Raw genomic sequence first — 12,431 nt, forward strand, 5'->3', positions numbered from 1 at the left:
TAGCACCACAACTCTTACACTTAACGCTTCCTTGTGGCTCCCATTAATAGGACCAGTGCCCCTACAACTATGATGGAAGGTGTGATTTTTGAACATTTTAATATCATTTATTTTGGAGTTTTGATTTTGGACTTATGCCACATGGGTTTTCCATACATCTGAAAGGTTTAATTATTAATTTATTTTTGTAGTCATGGTAATTTAGTTTAAAATACAGTGTGAGAGAATTCCTGGAGAGTAATAAGTTTTTGTTTAAATTGGGATTACCAGCAAACAATGCAAACAATTGTACATTCAGCTCCAGCTTCAAAAGGCAGAACAATATTTTTTGATCAGGGTAACTTAGGAAAAGAATGGGGGTTTTATTACTTTCAATTTGGGCAGTTCTGTAGGAGTCTTGGCTGAAGGTGTATGTGTAAAGTATTTGCTCCTAAGAAACGGAGAAGATAGTTAGAATTGTTAAAAAAAAGTTACCTCAAATTTAGTATAAATTCCAGACCAGAAGTGTTTAGTTAAAGCCCTGAAGGGATTATTTGAAGCTGAAAATGTATCAGCTGTCTTATATGAAGGCTCCTAGAAGAGCCTGTCAGATTCTAAAGACTGGGAGTTGAAGCCTCCGTTCAATTAAACCTTATAAGAGTGAAGGAGAGAATTCTCTCTGGTGTGAGTGCTGTGAAGGGATGACTTCAGAATTAATTGTATTTTAACCATGTATTTCCCAAATCTTTAAATATATATTCTATGGAAATGGTTTAGTTTATTCTATTTTTCTTAATTTCTTTGTGTAATAAACTTCAGTTTTATTTTTAAAACCAAATTTACACATTGCATGCTTTTGTTTCAATCAGCAACCAGCTTGTTAAAACCAAACAAAAAACAAAATATGATCTATCAAGCCTGATTTCAGTCTGGGATTTGACATGCTCAGTACAGGTGCATAATCCTTTATCCGAAATGCTCGAGACCAACTGGCTTTTGGAATTCAGAAGTTTTCGAATTTCAGAATAAGTGACAGTTTGATGGTGAAATTTTTAAAACTCTTACCTAACAGCAGACTCACTTTGAGTAAAACGGGCCTGAAACAGAGGTGAGGCCTTCCAGTGCTGGGCCACGCCTCCTCTCCCCATCGCATCTGAGTGACGCGCATCGAGTGGGTGTGGATTTGGGTTAACTGTTTGCATACCAAACAACCTCGTTAATGATAAAAAAAACTTAACAAAAAAGCCTTTGGATTTCAGAGCTTTTCAGATTTCAGGATTTCGGATAATGTGAACTGGGATCATAACACATCCACGATATGCCAGACTGGCAAATGTAAGATCAAAGAAACCCAGTGGCTTGGGGAAACCTGGAAGTTGTTGTATCTTACCTCCATGACCAGTAACTTTGCAGACAGTCGGCATGAAATATTCAGGAGCTGTCTTACAGTGGGAATCATTAATTTAGCCTCTGAAATATTTAGTGTCTGCAGGACATTGCTTAGTTCCATGTCTATTTCAGGTGTCCAACTTCATTCACAGCACTTACTCCCCACCTGCACTCATTGCCAGCTGGGAATAAGTTGGGGTTAGACATAGATACCACAAAAATGCACAGCCCTCCCTCCCTCACAGTAACAGGAGGGTTCAAGGAGTTGGGAGAATGGGTGCTGTTTCATGAGACATTGCTGTATCTTGGAGAAGGTGAGAGTGTAGGGAATGCAACATCAAAGTTCAGCCCCTACCTCTTATAGGCAGAGAGGCTCTGCTGTCCATGTAGCTTCCTCCTACCCTGCAGTCCTCCAAGCTGCCTGCCCTCCTCCAGTCTGTCTATCACTAATTTCCTGTATCCCACCAATAGCAGCCATGCCTTCAGCCATCCAAGCTCTGGGATTCCCTGCTTACTGCTTCTTTCACTTCTTTTAAAACTCTTTGCAAAGTCTCTTCTACCAAGCATTTGGTTATGAGTACTAATGCCTCTTCCTTTGCTTTAGTGTCAGTTTTTTATCTGATTCTTACTCCTGTGCAATGGCCTCAGGACATTTTTCTAACTTAAAAGGACTACTGATGCAAGTTGCTAATAGATTGAATTGATTATTCTTCATAAAATTCTTTGTGTTTAAAACTGATAACTCACTCACTTCTTAGAATGTCTTGGGATGTTGGACCATGTTCACAGTTTTATTTGAATGCAAGTTGCGGTTGTTGTTGTCTTTGCGTATTTTGCTGATGAGACCTTCACTCAGAGTGTGTCACTGTGTTCTCTCCCTAGATGGGTCCAGGTCGCCTGTCCAAGACTTTCCATTGACTGGGGAGAGGCATTTTCTAAACCCCTACTCACTCCATATGAGGTAAGTAGCCAGACGGACAGAATAGTTGTGAGGTCAAACTGTTGGTGTTCCTCTCCATAGGAATACGGTGGGATCTCATTATTCTGCTGTGAGTTATCTGCTGGGTGCTATAGATCATGGAATTGTCATCACGTAACCCAGAAGGAGGCTATTAGGCTCATCAGACCTGTACAAGGATTTAAACTGACCAATCCTTACACAGATAGACAGAGTAGTTGCAGGTACAATGGCTGTGGGATCTACAACCAGGAACAGAGTCTCAAAATAATGAAGCAAAATTTCCTTTATGAATGTTTGGAATTCTGTATTCCAAGGTACTGTGGGAGCTCAGTCATTGAGTATGTTCAAGGCAGAAAGTGAGAGATTACTAATTTACATCGACCAACTTAATTGAATTTTTCAAAGGTGTAACCAGGTGTGTGTGGATAACAGCAATGCTTTTGATGTAGTCTGCTTAGACTTCAGCAAGGCTTTTGAGAAAGTCCTGCATGGGATACTCATAGCAAAGATATCCAAGGAAATATGGCAAATTGGATCTAGAATTGGCTGAGTGGCTGGAAAGACAGGGTGATAGTGGAGGAATGTGTTTGTGAGTGGAAGCCTATGTCCTGTGGAGCTCTGTGTCAGTGTTGGGGTCCTTGTTGTTGTCGTATATATAGATGATTTAAACTTGATTGTAAGTTGATTGACTTGATCGGTAAGTTCACAGATGATATGAAAATTAGTGGTAAATAGTGAGGGGGATAGGGTTAGATTACTGCAGAATATGGACAGGCTGGTCAGATAAGCTGATCAGTGGCAAATGGAATTCAATCTGGATAAATGTGAGGTGATGCACTTGGGCAGGACAAACAAGGTAAAGGAATACATGATGAACGGTAGGACCCTGGGAAGCACTCAGGACTAGAGGGACCTTGACAATGAGATATAGTGGTTAACATAGGAACAAGTGTAGGCCATTCAGTCCCTCAAGTCTGCTATTCAATGAGTTTATGGCTGATCTATGGCCTAACTCCATATACCTGCATTTGGCCCAGATCCCATAAGACTCTTGCTTAACAAAAATTCATCTACGTTACACATAAAATTTGCAACTCATTTGGCATAACCGTTGTTTATGGAAGGGGGTTCCAAGCATTTACCACCCTCAGTAATTTGCTCTCAGCTCTGTAGACCTGTACTTTAGTTAACAGACTCTTGTGTGGGACGTCATCAAACACCTTCAGGAAGTCTATATAAATAACATCCGTAGATGTTCCCCTGTCCATTATGTTAGTCACCTCGACAAAAGATTCAATGAGGTTTGACAGACATGACACACCTGTCATGAATCCATGCTGGCTCTTCCAGATTATTTGAAAATTTTCAAAGTATTCAGTTAACCCTATCCTTGTTTACAGACTTCAATAATATCCTCACCGTAGATGTTAGCCTAACAGTCTATAAATTCCTGGTTTTCCTCTTCCGTCCTTCTTAAAAGGTGAAGGGACATGTACAATTTTCCGATTCAGAGGGACAACTCCTGGATCTGTAAGATTATGGATTGGCTGTCTTCATTGTGCTCCCTACTTCCTTTAATACCCTTGGAAGGAAACTGTCAAGTCCTGGGGATTTGTCATTCTTTCATTCCATTAGTTTCCTCTTTACCAATGTTTACTTACATCATCTTTATTCAGTCTATGTTCCTGATGCATTATTAATTTCCTGAGGACTCACCCTCTCCAATTGGAAAATAAATATTCTTCAATTCCTGATTGGATGTTTCTTGATTGTAAATCAATAAGCCTTTTGCCCTTCCACTTTTGACATTTCTATCATGTGAACAAAAGAGTGTGAAGGGTTTTTTATGTGGGTTTTTGTCAGATTAAAGTCTTTGTTCCTGAAGGTTCTGTAGTGATTGTAATGAGATCAGCCAAGTGGACCTCATTGAGTATGAGTTCCCTGTTTAGGGCTGTTAATCTGATCCAATCATGGAGCCCTGGCTGACGGATCCCAGTCTCAGGTGAATATCTAAGTGGAGTTTGCACGTTCCCAAGTGTCTGAGTGGGTTTCCTCCGGGTGCTCCAGTTTTCTCCCATAGTCCAAAGACGTGCAGGTTAGGGTGGCTTGGTCATAGGAAATGCAGGGTTACAGGGACAGGAAATGGGGGTGTGTCAGGGTGGGATGCTCTTTAGAGAGTCGCTGTGGACCTGATGGGCCAAATGGCCTGTGCCACACTGTAGGTATTCTATAAGAACAGGAGTATCAGACATCCTGTTCACTTAGAGAGCTGGCTGTGAGGGAGCTGGATCAGCATCAAGGACTCTGTGTATAAATTAAGGGGACTTAGTGACGGGATACCGGCCTCCTGTGGAGCTACTTCAGGTTCATCTTTAATCCTTGGAGACTCCTGGCAACCCAAATCCGAATGGATTAATCCTTCCCTCCCACCATGGCCTCACTCCCCACTTTCAAATCTTCTCCACCTTCCCTGAGTGGCCTCCAGTGAAGTCAAGCTGACAGCACAACCTGTAAGAATAGGGTCATGGCCCATTCAACAGAGATTTGACCAAGAGAGGAAAAGAATTACAGATTTTTTAAGAAAGTCACTTAGAAGTAAACAAATATAACAAGAAGATCGAGTGCAGTGCAGCTTCAGGACATCAATCAGCAAACAGAACATCGATTGCTAAATAATGTGGGGGAAATAATGCAATTGTAATTTGCAGCAAACAATTGATAATTAAGCTTTAACTGCGCACAGAGAGGAAATGAAATAAAAAGATTAATTATATCAATTATTCAGGATAAGGCTATCTGAGAGAGAGAGAGGGGGAACAGCCACCAGACCAGGTTCATTCATTTTATCTACTGTCTGCACTGCTTAAGAGTAAAGGTCACATAGGGAGTCCTGATCCACTCAGATAAACTGCATAAATCCTGGCACTGACACTAAACTTGCAGTTTCTCATCACTGTCAGCCTCCAGCACAAAGGGCAGCGATTTTTCAACTCGTAACTGAGGCAAGAATATAACAAAAAAAAAGAGACTCCCCCCCCCCCCCCCCCCCCCCCCCAACCCCCATTAGTTCACTGTGTGTGAAAGGAGCTTGAGATGGGCCTGTTAACAATCTGTCCAAGGACTTTGGGGTCAAAACACTCAAGTTCTACATTCTCCTCAGCTTTTAGGAAACCCTGGCAATTCAAAAGAGAACTCGGAGTTCCACTTTGGAAATATACTGCCGTTGTAGCCAGGTAAAAATCCTGCAGATAGCTTCCATACAGCACTCTGGGTGTCCCTACATCACATGGATTGCAACGGTTCAAGAAGGCAACTCACCTACTCACAGCATCACAAAACCCTTCTCCATCACCCCTTCTGCCCCCTCCCCACTGTTGCCAGGGACGTTGGATTGGGCAGTAAATGCCCAATGAAACAAAACCTGTGAAAAGATAAGACAGGGGTTGTCTGGGAGGAGGTAATTATCGATCATCTTACCCGACTAACCCTTCATCCCGGGACAATTAGGGGCAAAATAATGAAACAGCCAAGGGTCAGGCCCTTGTGACACAGTGGTAGTGTCCCTGCCTCTGAGCTAGAAGGCCTGGGTTCAAGTTCACCTGCTCCAGAGGTGTGTAATAACATCTCTGAACAAGTTGATTAGAAAATATTTGAATCAGCCAAGGGGATGGCGTGAATACATTACAGCAGGTTAGCTAGCCTGTGCAGCTAGTTAGAGGAATGTTAAGCCAGTACAGCTAGTTAGATGAGTGATAAACTGCTAGTTTTGTTGCTGTGAGGAAGATGTGACCAAGTGTATCCTACAGTTTCAGAGAGTTCTGGTTTCCTCTATCTGTGTCTAGGCAGCTGTGGCTCTCAAACAGGTCGAGTGGCAACATCACTACCCGATGGATTTCTACGCCAACCAGTCACTCGGTCCGTGGACTGTCAATCATGTGACTCACCAACCCGTAAGGAGGAGCAGGAAGGCTATGGAGGTGAGTGGAGACTCACAGTGAGTCTTATTTCATCTCCTGCTGCTGTCGATGGTCTGTGTGAAAGGGATTCTCTGCCAAGGAAAATCTGGCAAAGAGCAAGTACGGTTGGCATGGTGTGCACCAATCATTCAGGCCTGTGTGTTCGGGGCAGGCTTACATGCCGTCACCTGTTTTATTTGTAAATGCCCTTTGGTGGAGTAGCTTCCAAACTGGCTGAAAGGGAGGAGAGGGCACACAAAAGGAAGCAACTTGCTTTTCAAATTTGATTTGTCCCTGATGCCCAAGAAGAAGGAGTCTGTCAGGAAGTTTGTTTCAGATCCAGACAGGTATCCATGTGAACTTCACCTTCCTGCTGTATTTTAACCTCAGACCTCCTTGTGTGTAATCAGGTTCATGTGACCATAGACCAGGAAGTTACTGAGCACAAAAAGTATTTTCGAAAACTAAGAAAATGGATGCCAGCAAATAGTCAAGCTGTGATTTTAAGGGGAGTATGAATTGGGAGTTGCCATGTTTTGAAAAGTTCCTGTTAAGCCATCAGGTGATCACTTTCACCGGCTGACGCAATATTTTCTGTCATATTGGTGCCAGCTGTCACCTTGATATCATTGAAACATTCAAAAATGACATGAGAAGATTCCTGACTCCCAGCTGAGTGACGAGAGGACAAGTCTAGAATGAGAAAAAAGCCTTCTGTCTGTCGAGTCCATTCCATTTACAGGCCATGTACATTAACCCTTCATAGTCTGAAAGTAGTCACTCTCACATAGAATCTGGATTAGTGGTGCTGGAAGAGCACAGCAGTTCAGGCAGCATCCGAAGCTCCTTGGATGCTGCCTGAACTACTGTGCTCTTCCAGCACCACTAATCCAGAATCTGGTTTCCAGCATCTACAGTCATTGTTTTTACCTCACTCTCACATAGAAGTCAACACCTGACTTTTGGCCAAAACATTCTTTTGTTTATCATATATCTTGCATACAAATTGACCCCAGACCTTCAGCCAAAAAAATGCAAACCCTTTGTGCTTATGTATAAGGCTGAGATAGACAGATTTTTTAATCAGGAAGGGAATCAAGGATTATGGGGAAAAGGCAGGAAAGTGGAGTTGAGAATTATCAGGTCAACCACGATCTTATTGAATGGCAGAGCAGACTTGATAGGCTGAATGGCCTATTCCTGTTCCTAATGGTTTTAACATCCATTCACCACTGGAGTGAAGCACATTCTGGTGCAAACTCACTCATTTGAAGGCAGCTGTTCAGTTCCTTGTGTCTATGCAAATTAACAGCAATACTTTCTAGCTTTATTGTGCTAATTTTTTGATCTGCAATTAGCTAATCAAACCTCATAGCCTGTTATGCAGTAGGAAGAAGAGGGTGGATTTCAACTCCTCTAAAATATGACTCAAATGGAAATCTATCCCCTACTTATTTGGCTAAAAAGGAGGCCTCAGAAACTCAACTTCTACACGAGTACATACAGCGACACCATTCCAAACTCTACCTCACCTATAAAATCTCCTTCCATTTAATATGCTGCCCAAAACAAAGGGCATAATAGCAGTCAATCCATACCCCTTCCACTCCCTCCAACATCAGTGTACAGAGGTAGCAGTTTAACCAGCTACAAGATGCACTACAGCAATTCACCAAGAACCTAAGGTAGACCCTTTACCGTCTAGAAGGACAAGAGCAGTAGGTGCTTGGTACACCGCAAACCAAACAAAATGGGCTACAAATGTTGACTTTGCCAACAATGGATGGTTCAGTTCCACCAAAACTGAAGATGCTTGTCACCATCCAAGACAAAGAAACCTGCATAATTGATACCACATCTACCACGTCCCTTTACCACTGAAACACTGGCAGTAGTGTGTCTTTTGTACAAGACACACTGAAGTAACGCACCAAGACACCGAAAGCACCTTCCAAATTTGCAACCTCTATTACTGAGAGATCAAGGGCAGCAGATACCTGGGAACACCATCACCTACAAGAATCCCTCCCAGTCACTCACCATCCTGACTTGGAAATATATGCCCATTCCTTCAATGTTACTGGGCCAGAATCCTGGGCTTCTCTTCCCAGCAGCACCTGCACGAGAGAGACTCCCAGCAGGTCATGAAGACAACTCACCATCTCTTCTCTAGGGCAGTTAGGTATGGGCAACAAATGATGGTCTACCCCACTATGCTCTCATCCCATGAAATAACAATAAAGGCAGTACAAATCTGATATTTAGAGCAGGTATTCACGACTTAGCTGAATGATTCTGGGCTATGGAAGTTGTTGTAAGAATTAGTGACTTATTCCCATCTAAGAAAATAATGCAGATGGTAGAAATCTGAAATTCAAACAGAAGGTGCTAAAAAAACACTCAGCAGGTAAAGCAGCATCAGTAGAGAGAAAAACAGAGTGAATGATTCGAATTTGGGGTTTTTTGGGGGCTGGGAGTTGTCTGCTTGGTCATAGCCCTGACATATTAATTCTCTTTAAGAGAGAGAAAAAGTTAATATTTACAGCCCAGTACAGAGTCATAGAGTCCTACAGCACAGAGACTGGCCCTTTGGCTCAAACAAACTGTCCATCCACACTAACCCATTTCCTTGCTCATAGCCCATTTCCTTCCAATCCTTCCCTCTCCATGTATTTATCCAAATGCTTTTTAAATGTTGTTAATGTGTTCACCTCAACCACTTCCACTGGCAGCTCATTCCATTTGCGTACCACCCTCTGTGTAAAAAAGTTGTCCCTCAGGTTCCCTTTTATTCTTTCACTTCTAACCTTAAACTAATGCCTTCTAGTCCTTGATTCCCCAACCCTGGGAGAAAGACTGAGTGCATTCACCCTATTCATGCCTCCCATGATCTTATACACTTCAATAAGATCACCCCGCAGTCTCCTATGCTGTAAAGAAAAAAGCCCTCACTTGTCCAACTTCTCCCTATAAATTAGACCCTTGAGTCCTGGCAACATCCTTGTAAATTTCTTCTGCATTCTTTCCAGTTTAATAACATTCTATCTATAACAAGGAGACCAAAGTTGAACACAATACTCCCAAGGGAGCCCTGAAGAAGGGTTTATGGCCAAAACATCAATTCTCCTGCTCCTTGGATGCTGCCTGACCTGCTGTGCTTTTCCACACTCTCGACTCTGATCTCCAGCGTCTGCAGTCCTCACTTTCTCACAATACTCCAAGTACGGCCTCACCAACCTCCTGTACAACTGCAACATAATTTCCCAACTTCTCTACTCAGTGCCCTGACTGATGAAACCCATCCTCTGAATTCAAGAATCATACCAGACTGGAAACGTTACCTCGGCTTTCCTCTGTGCAGATGCTGCAAGAGTTGCTTATTATTTCCAGCTGTTGCCTTTTTAAAAAATTTTCACATTTCCCCAAGAACTTTGTTTGAACGTTCTGTTTCTCTTCATTTTTCATTGATTTCCATTCCCTTTGAATCGCCTCCCACCTCAATGGCTCTGCCCCTCATCGAGATGGAGTCCCTAGTTCTTTTGGAGTCGACCCACTTACGTGTAATTTAGTCTTGAAGCTGCTGGAGAGGCTGTTGTTAAATCTGAGTGTTATCTTTCTCTTTGACTCGGTGGGGGAAGCTTCCAAGTGAACTCACTGCAAACAAGGGCTTGTGTTAAAGAGGCTTCTAGTCACCTGGCATCTCTCAGTCCTCAGTCACAAAAGCTACGTTCAGCTTTGCAGGTATCCCTTCAGTGCAATAAAGCTGCAACACCAACTTGCATTTGTATAGCCCCTCTAACAGCAGTAAAAGGGCCCAAGGAGTTCCAAAAAAGCAGCAGTTGATTGTGAGTGGTTTAGGGCATATTGAGAAAGGTTTCAGCAACATCTTAAAGGATAGGGTGGGGGAAGGAATTTCAGAGCTTAGGCTGAGTAGGCTAAAGATACAGCCTCTAATATTGGAGTGGTGAGGCCCCAGGGATGTGGAAGAGGGTGGAATTTGGGATCTGCAAGAGGTTACAAGGATCGAGAGACACGAGTCCTGAAGTGACTCCAGAATCGACTTTGAACACCCTCCTGAGCACATCATTTTGGCTTTGAATGCACAAAATGACACAGGTAAAATAGCAGTGGTGTTCAGGAAGAAAACAGTGAATTGGTAAACAGAAAAGACGATGTGTGGTGACATTTACCGCTGATCGGGCCATTTAATCATTGTTATGTGAAATTGTGCATTGGAACACATACACTGAGCTCAGATAATAGCTCTGCAATCATGAGGACTTCCATAAATAAGCAATTATCATCCATTAGATTCAGGTACGGACACAGAGTACATCAGACTTTTGCTTGGTATCCATTACACTGTTGCTGTGTCCTTTGGCTACTGTACTGTAACATTATTCAATGTCACAGAAAGCCCTTTGGAATTAAATGGACGAAGCAAAGATCATTTTCAAGTATTTTATTTGGTTTCAATGGGAAGCTTAAACTGATGAACCAGTGCAGATGCACATTCTGATTATATATCTGGTGCTTTGCAATCCTTCATTAATGACCTCCTCAGATTGGGGTTTTAAGGCTCATTTTGAAAATCTAGGCTGATGTTTATGTTTACATCAGGCTTTTAAGCAAAACCTTTCTCCTTGCAGCTAGGCCATTCAGCCCCTCAAGCCTTTCCCACTATTTTACTAGCTTGTAGTTCACCTATTCCATATCCTTCAAGTCCTTATCCAACAAGCATGTTAAATTGGTCCCCAGCATCCACAGCTTCATGGGAGAGGGAATTTCAGTGTTTAATGAAGATATATATCCCGAGTTTACTCTTCCTTTTATTTATGAATGTTTTGGATCGTGCATTCTGATGAAGGATCCCTGAACTTGAAATGTTAACTCTATTTCTCTCACCAGAGATGCTGTCAGACCCGTTGAGTTTCTCCAACAACTTATGTTTTTGTTCCAGATTTTGAGCGTCTGTAGTTCCTTGTTATAGTTTAGTTTTTCATGTTGACTGGACTCCCTATTATCGTGGAAGGGATGGTCCTTATTTGTACATGAAACCAAGACAAGGTGATTTATTTGATGTTGGATGTGAGTTTAAAAGTATCTCTGTAACTTGACCCATCTGCAGGCAGTGTTCCAGTGGGCACAGTCACAGCCTTATTTTTCACTCTTCCGTGGGATGTGGGCATCACTGGCAAAGCCAGAATTTGTTGTCTATCCCTAACTACCCTTGAACTGGACGGCTTGCTCAATCATTTCAGAGGGCATCTAAGAGTTAGCCACACTTTAGATGATCCAGGTCTGGTTTTAAGGTTAAGGTCTTAAACAATGCTTTTGGTAGTGTCATGTGGCCATTTCTCTCTCTGGGTTCAGGTACCACACAAGGGAAAATCTTGTATTTCTGTGGTGCCTTTCTTGACTTCAGGGCATCTAAAATCCTTTGCATCCTCCAAGGCATTTCTGAAATGCAGTCACTGTGGTAACATAGGAAACTGACACAAGTCACCCTGGAAGTACCCCATCCAGTAGTCAAATGTCATGATGGTTCTTCAATGGGGATATGGATTTGGAATCAAAACCCCAACCCAACCTGATCCTGGCCCCTCTCAATATCCAGACTGATGCTTACATTTCCCAACAGGATTCCTTTTATTGTGGTCAAGCTTTGGGAGTCAGGCCATTGAAGCCTATTGTTAATAGCCTAGTTAGCCCTACACCCTCTGGAACACAGAAGAATGAGAGGTGATCTTATTGAAACATACAAGATCCTGAGGTGTCTTGGCAGGTTGGATATTACGAGGACACGCCTTCGCTTGGGGGATATCTCAAACTAGGGACACAGTTTTAAAATTAGGGATCTCCAATTTAAGAGGAGCAAGTTTGTTATTCTGTGGAATTCTCTTCCCTATTGAGCCATGGCAAACATAATCAAAGCTGTTTTAGACAGATTTAGGATTGATAAGGGAGTTAAAGTGAGGCAGACAGGAACATAGAGTTGAAGTAACAATCACTTCAGCCGTGATCTTATTGAATGGTGGAGCAAGCTCAAAGGGACAAAGGATCTACTGCTGCTCCAAATGGTTGTGTTCTTGCAGCAGCAGTGAGTCCTAGAGGCTCATCTCACACTGAGGAAAGAACACCCTCCC

At 42.5% G+C, this 12,431-nt stretch overlaps 1 protein-coding gene across 2 annotated transcripts in view; it reads left to right on the plus strand.

Moving 5' to 3' along the window:
• The window catches only part of dph1 (diphthamide biosynthesis 1), a 600,464-nt gene that overhangs the window by 564,037 nt on the left and 23,996 nt on the right, over window positions 1–12,431 (plus strand). For both annotated transcript variants that reach the window (XM_072589988.1, XM_072589987.1), the window contains 2 exons: window positions 2,251–2,329; window positions 6,172–6,306. In XM_072589988.1, coding sequence (XP_072446089.1) covers window positions 2,251–2,329; window positions 6,172–6,306 — 214 coding nt within the window. The remainder of the gene's footprint in view (window positions 1–2,250; window positions 2,330–6,171; window positions 6,307–12,431) is intronic.

This window comes from Chiloscyllium punctatum, chromosome 19 (assembly GCF_047496795.1).
Source record: "Chiloscyllium punctatum isolate Juve2018m chromosome 19, sChiPun1.3, whole genome shotgun sequence".
NCBI classification, from domain to species: Eukaryota; Metazoa; Chordata; class Chondrichthyes; order Orectolobiformes; family Hemiscylliidae; genus Chiloscyllium; species Chiloscyllium punctatum.